General features: G+C 41.6%; 1 protein-coding gene across 1 annotated transcript in view; it reads right to left on the bottom strand.

Annotated features, from left to right (window-relative positions):
• OPN3 (opsin 3) overlaps positions 1–14,358 on the bottom strand; it is a 47,495-nt gene that overhangs the window by 8,249 nt on the left and 24,888 nt on the right. Inside the window, exon 2 of the mRNA XM_017532119.2 lies at positions 3,541–3,860. Within this exon, the coding sequence (XP_017387608.1) occupies positions 3,541–3,860 (320 nt within the window). The remainder of the gene's footprint in view (positions 1–3,540; positions 3,861–14,358) is intronic.

The following is a 14,358-nucleotide window of genomic DNA, read 5'->3' as shown; positions in this document are numbered from 1 at the left end:
GCTGGGATTACAGGCACGCGCCACCATGCCCAGCTAATTTTTTTGTATTTTTAGTAGAGACGGGGTTTCACCATGTTGACCAGGATGGTCTCGATCTCTTGACCTCGTGATCCACCCGCCTCGGCCTCCCACAGTGCTGGGATTACAGGCTTGAGCCACCGCGCCCGGCCTCTGTCTTCCCCTTTCTATGCCCTCTGCTTGTAACTCATTCCAAAAATCGTCACTGATCACCTGCTACATACAGACACTGTTCCAGCTACAGGTGGAAAAATACGTAAGACCCAGTCTCTGCTCCTGAGGAATTCGCTGCTTGGTGAGGGTGATGCACACAGAGCGGGTACAAGCCATGGGGGAGGTAAGCAGGGAGGATGAAGTAGGTAGTACACACGATGGGTAACTGGTTCTGAGGGTGGCTTAGAACAGGAAAATCCTGCTGTTAGCTGGGAAGGAGGGAATCAATCAAGTAAGGGGGAGAGACAGAATGTTCCAGAGAAAGGAAGTGTGCTAAAACAAGAGGCTAAATAACAAGTCAGTTTCTGAAAACAAGAAACATAACAATTGGCTGGAGCCTGAGGTGGCAAGAGGAGGAGAATGTCAAGAAATGAGGCTGGACAGGTAGACAGGAGAGGTCACACGGAATCTGCTGGCCACATCCAGGGGCTTTATTTTTAATCACAAAGACAGTGGAACTTCTGAAGATAATACTTGAGAACAATTACTCTGGTGGCAATGTGCAAAGAATGGAAAAGGAAAGCAAAAATGCTTTAAAGGAGAACTAAGGCTTTTTTGAATAGAGTATGTGGCAATAAGAGAGGGAAAAATGGATATACTGAAATATATAGGCCGGGCACAGTGGCTCACACCTATAATCCCAGCACTTTGGGAGGCCAAGGTGGATGGATCACCTGAGATCAGGAGTTCAAAACCAGCCTGGCCAACATGGTGAAACCCCGTCTCTACTAAAAATATTTTTTGAATTAGCTGGCTGTGGCACCTGTAATCCCACCTACTCAGGAGGCTAAGGCAGGAGAATTGCTTGAAGCTGGGAGGCGGAGGTTGCAGTGAGCTGATATTGCGCCATTGTACTCCAACATGGGCAACAAAAGTGAAACAAGAAGAAAGAAAGAAAGAAAGGAAGAAAGAGAGAGAGAGAGAGAAAGAAAGAAAAGAAAGAGAAAGAAAGAAAAAGAGAAAGAAAGAAAGAAAAGAAAGAAAGAAAGAAAGAGAGAAAGGAAGGAAGGAAGAAAGGAAGAAGGAAAGGAAGGAAGGAAAGAAGGAAGGAAGGAAGAGAAAGAAAGAAAGGAGGGAAGGAAGAAAGAGAGAAAGGAAGGAAGGAAGGAAGGGAGGGAGGGAGGAAGGAAGGAGGGAAGATTTATGTGGCATGGATAAGAGTTGATCAATAGCAGGTGTTGGGGGAAAGACAGATGACACATAGTCAAAGATTACTCCCTAATTTCTGGTCTTGGTAGCTAGGAATGATGACTATTCAATGAGAAGCAAATGGAGGCATAGAGAATTTTAGGGAAAATATGACAAATTCATCTTTACATTTGTTAAATTTGGTGAGTCTGTGGACCATCCAAGTACAGGTATTCAATAGGCAATTGACTACGAGGATCTGCTAGAGGCCAGAAGAGAGACCTGAGCTGGAAATAGAGATGTGAAAGTTATCAGGCTTGTGTCAGAAGGAGAAATTCTGGCAGTATGAAACGCCACCCAAGGCCAGTGTACAGCATGGGACGAGAGCTGAACACAGGATGTGGGGAAGCCCAAAGGAAGAGAAGCCCCTGGAAGAGACAAGAAGATGGGACCATAGAGTCAGCAACAAAGACAGCAGAGAAAGGGGCCCTAGAATCAAAGGCAGGAGAACATCACTAGAAAGTAGAAGTTGTCAATAGTCTCGAACACTGAAGATGCTAGAAAGGAATAAAACTGTGACCATGGGATGACATATGTGGGGGCTCTTCAGTGACCTTAAATGAGGGCTGTATTATTCGCAGTGCGGTAGAGGAAAAAGTCACCAGTTTGCCTCGAGTTGAGGAATAAATGCTAGATAAACGTACTAAACTATGAACTCCCTGAACTACAACAGAAATTTATTTCTCACAGTTTTGGAGGCTGGGAAGTCCCAGGTCAAGTATCTGGCAAGATAGTTATCATTCTGAGGCCTCTTCTCTTGGCCATTATCTCATTGTGTGCTTCTGTGATCTCTTCTTTATGCACACGTGGGAAGACGGAGAGAGAGAGAGAGAAAGAGAGAGAGAGAGAGAAAAAAACGAGTGCTCTGGTGTGTGTGTGTGTGTGTGTGTGTGTGTGTGTGTGTGTGTGTGATGGAGTCTTGCTCCGTAGCATAGGCTGGGGTGCTGTAGCATGATCTCAGCTCACCTAAAACTCTGCCTCCTGGGTTCAAGCCATTCCCTGCCTCAGCCTCCTGAGTGGCTGGGACTTGCCACCACGCCTGGCTAATTTTTTTATTTTTAATAGAGATGGAGGTGTTACCATCTTGGCCAGGCTGGTCTTGAACTCCTGACCTTGTGATCCACTCACCTCAGCCTCCCAAAGTGCTGGGATTACAGGCGTGAGCCACCATGCCAGGCCGTGTCTCTTCTTATAAGGACACTAATCCCCTAATCTGATCAGACCAGAGCCCCATCCTCATGACCTCCTCTGAACCTAATCACCTCCCAAGGCCCCATCCCCAAATACTGTCACATTGGTGGTTAGAGCTTCCACATAGGAATCTGAGAAAGATACAAACATTCAGTCTATAACAGTAAGAAACTGGCATATTTTATATATGCTCAGTAAATATTGGGTAAATGAATGCTTACTGAGAATGTGGCACCAAGAGTCACCAATGGTTCTTTGAGTTAGCAGTGACAAAAAGGACAAAAATAAAGTGATAGCTAGAGGGAGCTGAGATTAGATTTTGCTTATATATATAGTTAGAGGGATTTGACCAAGTGAGCAAGAGACTAGAGCTGTGACGGAGGCAGAGAACAGAGTTGGAGGAGTCCGTGAACGAGGAAGGAGACTGGGAAATCGACCCTGCTCCACACTTGGTTTGAGTTCAAACTAGCAAGTTCTTGGCACCCAACATGAAATGGTTTGTGGTCAGTTCTTAACCTTTATGACCCTGGTGTGATTGCCAAACAAAACATCTGTGCTGTTCTTTAGTCAAATTCATGTGACCTTTGAATAAATACAGTTATAGGAAGTGTGGAATTCCCTTTTTGAAATTCTTAAATTTTAAGAGCATTGGATAATGTAGGGCTTCTTGGTTGCTGATTTTGTCAGTCAGAAGCTTTTTCCTTCCTGCTTTTGGCTGAGAGAGGGATATAGAGAGAGTACCTGCTATTCCTCATTGATCTTTCCAGAGAGTGACTCACAGCGTAAAATTCGACCAAATGGGAAGTCCCCTAGAACTGCCCCACCTCTGGGCAACTACTGATGACATAGGAAGACTGTCCTTATTTTCCACACAAAATTTTCTACCCTGGATGTGGTTTGGGAGGGGGGAATCTGTAGTCTTCAACTCACCATTCGAATGGAATACAGAATATGGCCATAGCAATGTGCTATGACGCCCAGGGGCACCACCAGGCAGCCAAGAAATAAGAAAAGCACAAAGGAGGAATCGTTGGCATCCTTGGATTTCCAGTCCACAGTGCAGCCTAGTCCATGTACGTCCAGGATGTACCTGTTCCAGCCCAGGAGAGGCGCTCCTGCCCATGCCAGTGAGTAGAGCCAGATGTAGGTAATGGCCCTCCAGGCCCAGGAAAAATTGATCACTCTGGCATGGACCACGCGAATGTAACGTTCATAGGCCAGCACAGTTAGGGTGGCAATGGTAACAATCCCTGCAAGAAGAGAAAGTGGAAAAGTATAGCATGGTGCAGGGGGAAACCAGACGTAAGAGAGGTGATACATTCTCCTCTGGAAATGCCTCACAGAGTATCTGAGACTCATAGAGTGCTCTAAAAGCCAAGAGTAATAATGTCTCATAGTCCCCTGGAAATTCTATTGAAAACATATTACCCATCAAATAAAACATAGAAGACCAGTGAGTGGCTCACACCTGTAATCCTAACACTTTGGGAGGCTGAGGTTGGAGGACTGCTTGAGCCTGGGAGTTTCAGACCAGCCAGGACAACATGGCAAGCCCTGTCTTTACCAAAAATTCAAAAATTAGCCAATTGTGGTGCCACGTGCCTGTGGTCCCAGCTACTCAGGAGGCTGAGGTGGGCGGGTCGCTTGAGTCCAAGGAGGTCAAGGTTGCAGTGAGCTGAGATTACGCCACTGCACTCCAGCCTGGGCAGTAGAGCCAGACTTTGTCTCAAAAATAAATAAAAATAAAAAAATAAAATAAAACAGAAAAGAAAACATAAAATAGCAAACGCTATGTAGATTGTAGTAGAACAAAAATTAAAAGCCCTAAATCAGCCCACCCCAAAGATGCCCCTATTGTATTAAACTTTCTCCTGAAGAGAAATTCCAGAATGAGTAAGGGAGAGTCACTACAGCCAGTGTCTCTTGGTTTTACCTTCTCTTGGCTGTCTCTGACTCCACTATTAGAGATAAAGTCAAAGGGGGTTGCAAATGTTCAAACTGAATGAAGTCACAGTAAAATAATGCAAAGGACTGCCCTAACCTGCCGGCTACCAGCAGATGTCAGCGTACAAACTGTTCACATGCAAGAATTGCTGACAAGGGTCAGGGGAGTCTTCTGGGCTTCTGTGGTCTATTAGTAAAAAAATCTACTTTAATAACACTGTTTGTATATTTATCTGTTTATCTGTCACTCTTCAAAGAGTAATCACTTAACAAGCACCTGCTATGTGCCAGGCACTATGCTGTGGATGTCTAAGGGTGACTAAGAGGCAGAACTCTGGATGTCTGAAGGGAATGTATTGACAATAACAGGGAACTCTGAATGTCTGAAGGGAATACATTGACAATGTATTGACAATGACAATCAGCATGCAATGTGTGAATGCCACAGTTGTGACACAATGGACTGGCGCCACAGAAAGGGAAGCATTTGTGCAGAAATTGGGAGAAGCGCATTCCAGGAAGAATGAAGAAGTATGTACTGGAGCATGGAGACGTAAAAGGACATGAAGGGATCTATAAATGATGATCCAAAGACGCCAGGGCTCAGAGGAGATGGAAAGGGAAATTTAGGGCGAGCCACACTCACAAAGGCTTTTCATTTCTAGATAAAGTTTGTGTTATTTTCTATTTATTTACTTTTTATTTTTTTTGAGAAGGAATCTCACTCTATCACCCAGGCCGGAGTGCAGTGACGCAATCTCGGCTTACTGCAACCTCTGCCTCCCGGGTTCAAGCGATTCTCCTGCTTCGGCCTCCTGAGTAGCTGGGACTACAGGTGTGCACCACTACACCCAGCTAATTTTTGTATATTTAGTAGAGACAGGGTTTCACCATGTTGGTCAGGATGGTCTTGATCTCCTGACCTCGTGATCCACTCACCTTGGCCTGCCAAAGTGCTGGGATTACAGGCGTGAGCTACCACATCTGTTGTCTTGGGGTTTTTTTGCTATGAAAATGCTTTATTAGGCAAAACTGCATACTATAAAAATGCTTTAGAATGCAACAGGAGGAGATGTAAAGTCACAAAGAAGTGCGTAGTGACACATGGCTATCAAAACACATTAAGGAATGCACACTGCTCCCGGCCTTTACCTAGAAAAGGAAGCTTCTAGGCTACCTCCCTCAGCACAGTTTATTTTAAATGGTTTTTGTTTTTTAACCTTTTCCTTTATGAAATAGTAAACTATAAATCTGTTACTCTCTTGTCCTTTTACACAATTAATTTTCCCTTTTCCTCCTCCTCCTTTTTCTTCTGAAAGGATGCTCATTCTAGCAGTAGTAGAGAATTTAAAACACAATTGGGAGCCATGTAAACTAGCTTGAAGTTTATTGCAACAGCAGGCAAGATATGATGGGACCTCAACCAGGGTGACATTAAAAGGCATGAACAATGAAGTCTGGATTCCAGAAACATTTAGCAACTGGTATCAACAGAATCTGTGCTTGTTGAGTGTGAGGAGTTAGGGGAGAGAAGAGTTAAAAATAACTTGGAGTTTTTTGGCTGGGTGCGGTGGCTCACGCCTGTAATCCCAGCACTTTGGGAGGCCGAAGCAGGTGTATCACCTGAGGTCAGGAGTTCAAGACCAGTGTGGCCAACATGGCGAAACTCTGTCTCTACTAAAAATACAAAAAATTAGCTGGGCATGGTGGCAGGAGTCTGTAATCTCAGCTACTTGGGAGGCTGAGGCAGGAGAATCACCTGAACCAGGAAGGTGGAGGTTGCAGTGAGCTGAGATCACGCTATTGCACTCTAGCCTGGGCGACAAGAGTGAAACTCTGTCTCAAAATAATAATAATAATAATAATAAAATAACTTGGAGGTTTCTAACCTGCCTAAGGAGTAGCAAGTGATTACATGAACTGAAGTAAAAACTACAAGGTGTATGAACAGATGTGGGGAAGACAATAAATATGAACTTCCTAGGGCATAAATATTTGTTGACTGAATGGCTGCAGAGAGAATGAAGGAAAAGCAGCTTAAATGAAGAATGAAAATAAGGCTGGTCTCCTGAGAAGCAGGGGAGAAAAGGGCGTGGGCCGCAAACAGGTTAAGGGGCCTGGAGCCAAGTCCTGGCTCCCATGAAATAGCTCTGTAACTTTCAGCAAATCAAACAATCTCTTAGACCTTTTTGTTTTAATAAAATTGAAAATCCCTTCATATTTTAACATTTTGTGATTCACAATTCTGTAAGTATGAAATAAAGAGGCACTGGACTCAGAAAGCAATTGGCATAACATAGTTAATATTCATTTCTCCCATGATGGGTTTGTTTTTTTGTGGAAGCTGAAGGGTGAGGAGCAGTATCATTCCCAGTGTCTGACATGCATGGCATCCAATAAATTTTCATTGAATAAATAAGTGAATGTTTACTAAATACTCAAGTGATCAGAAGAAGATTGGGTTTTGGAATAGAGTGGAAGAAAATACTTCAGAAAGTAATGATATAAGGCTAAGCACGGTTGCTCACACCTGTAATCCCAACACTTTGGGAGGCTGAGGCAGGCAGACCATCTGAGGTCAGGAGTTCAAGACCAGCCTGGCCAACATGGTGAAAACCCATCTCTACTAAAAATACAAAAATTAGATAGGCATGGTGGCGTGTGCCTGTAATCCCAGTTACTTGGAGGCTGAGGCAGGAAATTTGCCTGAACCTGGGAGGCGGAGGTTGCAGTGAGCCAAGATTGCACCACTGTACTCCAGCCTGGGCAACAAGAGTGAAACTCTGTCTCAAAAAAAAAAAAGAAAAAGTAATGATATAATAGCAAATAATGGATTTAAATTCAAATCACAGTAGTAATGATTGGGACAATGAAAGTATCAAGGTGGATGACTTTTGTATTCAGAAATCTATTTTTACCTTATTAAAATTTTATCTAAAAAGTGATATTATCTTTTCTTTACCTGATTGTATTCCTAGAAAAAAATCTGCAAACCTAAAGATAATGACATAAGTTGACATTAATGAAATACGGTTGGTTTTATGTCGTTTACAAACTTTCTTATTAAGTATAATGATATTTACTTTTATAACTGCCTTTATGTGTTAAGACATAGTTTGGCCTTCAACTTTTAGTTAATTTACACTGAATATGATTTAGTGTTTTATAGGCAAGAAAACTCAGTATAAATAATTGCACTGTTGTAAATTAGTAAATTTCCATGTACTTTATAGATGAATAAATGAGTTCTTATGGTGAAAGCAATAAGCTGGTAAAGTAAGCTAGGCTGAGCATGTCATGTTCATCTATTCATTCATTTAGTCATTGTCATTGTTTGTGATGTTTCAGCCACTGTGCTAGAAAACAAATATGAAGAGGTGAGTGAAACCAACCTCATGGCCTTAAGGTCCAGTGGGTAAGAGAGACAATAAGAAACCAAATCAAACAAGCAAATCACTGCACTGCTATGAGGTGCAGAGAGCGCAGGGATAGAGAATAACATGAGGACTGGTGGAAAGGGCACAGAAGGGGATGCAGTGGTATTGGCAGGCTGTCAGGAAAAGACTCATTGCACTCAGAGCTGAAGTATGAAAAATCCCAGCCTTGCGATAAGTCAGGGTGCAAGAGGCTAGTAACATTTTCCTTCTGGTTATTTGGGTCAAAGAGACTTTAAAATTTACTAATATAGTTTTTGATCATGCCTGTGTCTTAGCAAGCACAGTGGGCTTCAGGCGCCTGATTTCAGTCATCATGTACGATGACAAGTTAGTACAGACCTAGGGAAAGCAACCCTTGTACTTCCCAGGTCCTCCCTGATAGCACGAGCATATAAATGAGTGGCAGCTTCAGTCAGACTGACTTAGTCTTCGAGCGTAACCCAATGGAAATGATCTGAACTACATCTTCCTTTCAAAATATGCAGCCCTTCTTCCACCAATGCTTTATGTACTAACAAATTTTGGCCCGGAGTTGGAATTAATTGCTGCATTCTGTTTGATTCCCACAGCACTCCCCCAGGAAGATGAGGATGAAAGGACTGTCTTACAACTACTTTAGACCTTTAACTGATGTTGAGCCCTATTAACTGAAATAAAAACTACATGCTATATGAGGAGATATGAGGAAGACACTCAAATTCTCCTTCAAATGATGCATCTATTTCTGCTAATGCTGAAAAGCAAAGGAAATGACAAGTGCTGCAAACTGGGTACCGGTTATACACCAGGCTCTATGATCATCACTCTAAAAATGGTAAGCACTCTTTTAGAAAGAAGGTCTGTGTCTCCAAGGGTTAAGGAATTAATTGATGCCTCCACCAACAGCTGGTGGAGACAGTTTTGAGAACCCAAGACTTATTCTAAATCCTGTAATTTTGCCTTAATACCACCTGCTGCCACTAGAGGGTGACGTCCACCTCCCCACAAATTCTACCAGTGGTGTCTGTGCCTTCACCGCAAAGCTGCAGATTTATCAGGTACCTGTCTACCACTGTGCTAAGTAGGGCTTTTGGAGAAACCAGAGACACGTGGTCCCTACTCTCAAGAAGACTTAAATACTGTATTTTTATATCACAAACAACATTAGAGAACAATGCAAGATGATACATGATCATGTGTCGAAGTTATGATGCAAAAACAAACGAGAGAAAGTAAAATCCCAGTGGACTAGTGGCTTCATTAAGAGATAAAGCTTAAGTTGGGTCATAAAAGATGGAATAGGTGTTAAGGAACAGAAAGGAATGAAATGGGCATTTCTAGCTGAAAGAGCCTCCTTGAATTATTGCAAGAGTGCCTTGGACTCTGGGCATGAAGCCAGGATCAAGTGGCGGGAAGGTCAGTCACTACAGGGGATGGCACAAAGCTGATCTGCCTTCTGTGGCTGCCCATGGTCCACAGCAGGGATCTTCCTTCTTTTTCTTACGTTTTCCCTAATAGAATTTTGAAAAACCATGTATGCAACCATATTTAAAGTGTGACATCTACTTTTTTTGTCTTAAGTTTAAAGAATTGTGTAATATAAACATTTCAAAATTGGAACCACTGGAAAGGACTTATGTACCCCCAGAGGTTTTGAAGACAGCAATTTGTAAAATCAGATCTCGTTGGCATATCATTAGGGTTTGTCTAAGCTTGCTGCATCAGGATACACACCATGCCCAGGCTGCTAACTACCCACCATGTTCTCGCAGAGCTGGCAGCTTTGACACTGCTGTTCCTTCTGCCTGAATTGCTGCCAAGATCTCACAGTCTGGAGAAGACAGATGTGTAAACAAATAATTACAGGAATATGATAAGAGTTAAACAAAGCTGCGTCAGAGAGCTGGAGAATGCAATGGAGGAAGTACTTATTTCTGCCTGGGGAAATATTGGGGAAGGTTTTAAGGGAAAGCAATATTTCAGTTGGTGAATGGGAAAGTTTTATCAAGTTGACAAGGGTGAGGATATTTCAAGGCCAAGAATATAGTGTGTATAAAAGCACAGAAGTGAAAACGACGTATTTAAATGTCTACTCTGTGCATCAGTTTGAGTTGCATAGTTCTTTGCAATATACCTTAATTATTATACACACATTTGCAGTATTTATCAACAAATACATGTCATACACATACAGTGTGCCAGGCACTGTGCTAGGCAATAAGAAAAATGACAAAGTATAAACAGAGAAGTAAATTATAAAACATTGTGATAAATTCAATAATAGAGAAATGTGTGTGAGGCCAAAAGTCCTGTATTCAATTCCAGTTTTCTCCGTATTACCTAATGCATAAGTCGTTTGACTTCAGATCAATTTCATTTTTTTCACACAATTACAATGACCCTGGGAAAATGAATTAACATCCCAGAATCTCAATTTGCTCACCAGTAAAATAGGGAAAATAGTACCAAAATGCTGTCTCACCGTGTGGGTGTAGGGATGTATGTATTAAATTAAAATATAAATATGTTTAGTAAAGTGGTCACGCATACGGTGTTATATTACTGAATGGTTGAATATCTGGGAGCAAAACTGCTTTAAGTAGTAGAAAGTGGGCAAAAGGCACAGGAGTGGACAGAGCTCTGGAGCTTAAATATTAATACAAGGTGTGTCTATCAACGTACAGCTACCCAAGAATAAAGTTGTTTTCTCGCTTTGGCCACTAGATGGCCACATTGAATAGCTTATTTATAGTTGAAGTGTCTAGACTTAAGTAAGCAAGTTCACACTAAACAGAAATGTGTGCTTCAAAAAAGGCCATGACCCAGACCTGTCAACCCTTACCTGTTAGATAAAAAGGTTAATATTACAAAACCCATGCCTTCAAGGAGCACACAATCCAGAGAACGGGGTAGAAAGAGAAACTCTGTGTATAGTGGGAGGAGGAATACCCCACTTCCTCACAGAAAATCTCCTACCCTTGAGATTTTCTGTGAGAAGCAGGTACCACCTAAGTGAGTCTTAAAGATTAAGTACACTTTAACCAGGCCAAAAAAAAAAAAGGATGATGGGGAGTAGGCAGCCAATTTTCTTATCCTATTCCAGGAAAAGAAAACAGCTTATGTAAACACATGGAGACTTAACAGAGCTTGCACCATTTGGGTGCCTGCAAATAATTCAAAATGGTAGGATGGAGTTCTAAAGACTAAGGACTCTCCCAAGAAAGTGCTTACATGCCACACGTGGGGTTTGGAATGTGTCCTGAGGACTCTGAGGAGCCGTTAAGCTGTTTTGTTCACTTCCATCACTGTACAGTTCCAGAGAATTTTATTTTCTTTTGATTTTGCTTTTGGAGATTTTCGTTATGGGAAGTTCCCTTGGGCTGCCATGAGGAAAAACAATTATGGGGCGAGACAAGACTGGTTCTAGGGAAACCTAGTGGAGAAATACAGTTACTGTGGTAAAGCATGAAACTGATGCAGTGGCACTAGGGAAGGTGAGACGAGGAAGGTCCAACGTATTTAAGGAAGTTAATCTTTGTTGGTTGTGGGAATGAATGAAGAAGAATCAAAAGAGAGTCTTGTGTTACTGGTTTGTTATAGTTGATGTTGCGCTGACTTCGAAAAGAAATGAGAGAGAGGTAAATTTGGAAGGGAAGATGATTAGGGGATAACTTACATCATCAGATTCTCTGGGTCATTTTGAACACTATCTGGATGGACTGTGTTTCAAATTCTCTACTTATAAAATGGGGCAACTGTAAATACCTGGTCTTGTGGTCTTGGGAGTTGGCCAGGTGGATGAGCACACAGTAAAATCTTCCAAGCTAAGTGGGTGCACAGTTTCTCAAATTAATGAAAACTCTAATTTTGTTCATTCAAAAACATATTCATTTATAGAAATTTTAAAAGATGCAGTTTAACTTTTTGTTCACAGACAGTAATGGAAACAAAACTATGTGAAGATTGCTTAATAAAGGTGCTACTTTACTAAGGAGCAGTCTCTATGAAACCATCCCTAGAAGCTTTATAAAATCAGGGAAGAAAGGACAAGGGGAATGTAAAATAAATGTTTAGTAAAGTGGTAATACATAAGGTATTATTATTATTACAAGCCTGCAGTACATTCAGCATGGACTGTCAGCTTGTTCTCCGACCTGCTTCCTAATAGCTGTTTGCCTCTTGTCCCACAATCATGTAGGCCCTGTGACAAAATTATGGTTCCCCTTAACTGCTCTATAGATAACAGTTTGAACATTATATAATGTTAAGTTTCCCATCTGAGATATTCTTTCAGGTCCTATGTACCAGTGAAACTACTGACACCAGCTTGTCTGAAGGATCCCACGAGAAGCTGACTCAGGAAAGAATGCAGTTTCCACATCCTGATGTTTTCATCCCCCGTATCCCAACCAATCAATGATCCCAATTTCCCATCCCTTTTCTCCTCATGGTCCCCTTAAAAATCCCAGCCCACAACTCCGCAGGGAGATGTATTCGAGGGTCTTCTCCCAACTCCTTGCTCAGCACCCTGCAATCATTAAACTCTTTCACTGCTGCAAACTCTGATGTCAGTAAAACTGGGTGAGGAGTTTTACTGTTACCACGTAGCAGGCATACCACCCTGTTGGTCCTAGAATATCTACTCATATTTGAATAATATTAAATAAAACCAGCATATTTAATATGCCTGGAAAAATTTGTTCTTATAAGCAGTAACCAATTCTTCTTTGAAATCTTGTTTATATTGCTTATTTGTTGAGAAAGTTTCTCTCCTTTTTATTAATTAACAATAGTAATTTCAGCCTACTAACACTTACAGGAGAGTACTTACTTTGAGTCAGGGACTGTTCTAAGCAGTTTACCAGTGTTATCTCATTTAATCTTCCTAACAACTCTGTGAGACATGTAGAAATTATAATTACCATTACCATTTTACAGATGAAGAAACTGAGGTAAAAATGATGAAGTCATTTGCCAAGGTCACAAGCTAATAAATAACAGAGCCAAGACTCAAAACACAGTCTGCTTCCAGCGTCCATGCTATGTTATTCTTGTTTTCTAATTCTTGATAATTATCAAAAAACTTAGAGTAATGATGTAGTCTCTACAGAAATATTTAATCCATTATCTGCTACATATGTTCTGTCCTTTGACAGCAGAAGAGGTCATTTTTTTAAACTCAATATTCTTAAATTGAAGAATTTTAGAGAAAATGAAAGAAGACTACCTTTACTTGAATAATATCTCTCAGCTGTTGGAATGAGTGATTTCCATTTGACCAATAAAAGCAGTTTGCTAGAACAACCAAAGTGATGATTGGTTTTTATTATATATGTTTTTAGGCATTTACTAGACTTCTGTTAAATTTTTCATGTTCAATAGTCTTCATGTTTAGTGCACGATGACTCGGTTCCAAAGGAAACCCAGCACAACATCAAAGTTAAAACCCTTTCCATGTGTTAAAAAATTGTGATTTCGGGCCGGGCACTGTGGCTTATGCCTGTAATCCCAGCACTTTGGGAGGTCAAGGCAGGCAAATCACCTGAGGTCAGGAGTTCAAGACCAGCCTAGCCAACATGGTGAAACCCTGTCTCTACTAAAAATAGAAAAATTAGCCAGGTGTGGTGGCACACACTTGTAGTCCCAGCTACTTGGGAGGCAGAGGCAGGAGAATCACTGGAACCCAGGAGGTAGAGGTTGCAGTGAGCTGAGATTGTGCCACTGCACTCCAGCCTGGGCGACAGAGTGAGACTCTGTCTCAAAAAAAAAAAAAAAAAATTATGATTTTGGGTAATCAACTTAAATAGAAATTTATTTTTGACCATTGTGTGTCGTAGCCACCAAATGCTTGTAGTGCATTTAAAACTGAGACCCGCTTAAGAGAAGTCCAATGAACCACCAGAAGAGAGTGACTAAAATGAGTCAGGCCACATGTTGTGGTCTGCGGCCAGCTGCTCGCAGTTTAAAATGCTGCACTATTTTTTCCGTTGTGTTCACTCATGCTATCCTTCACTGGTATTTCACATGCATTGCACTTTTTTTCTATTAAATTCAGAGACTTTTTAAAAAATAGGGGACACAGGGGCAAATGGTCGACACAGTTGTTAAAGCATACGGACTTTTCCTGCTGCGAGCATCTGCTCCTAGGCTACACTGGGCACCTGTGCAGTAGCTTGAAAATCATTCCAGGTTTGTCTCCCCTCTGTTATATTTAGTTCTTTTAATATCAGCTCCCCTTGTTCTCTGACCATTCTGGCTTCAAACCTGGCTTCTATTCTGCCTATACTCCCATTTGGATAGATATCCTAGCTTTAGACTCTATGACTTGCCTCTGATTTGACAAAGTTTTAGGCTTTTGTTTCCTCCCAGAAATTGCCTAAACACCATA

Source organism: Cebus imitator, unplaced genomic scaffold, assembly GCF_001604975.1.
Source record: "Cebus imitator isolate Cc_AM_T3 unplaced genomic scaffold, Cebus_imitator-1.0 Scaffold75, whole genome shotgun sequence".
NCBI lineage: Eukaryota > Metazoa > Chordata > Mammalia > Primates > Cebidae > Cebus > Cebus imitator.
Note: the sequence above shows the minus strand (reverse complement) of the source record. Positions and strands in the feature narration are given on the sequence as shown.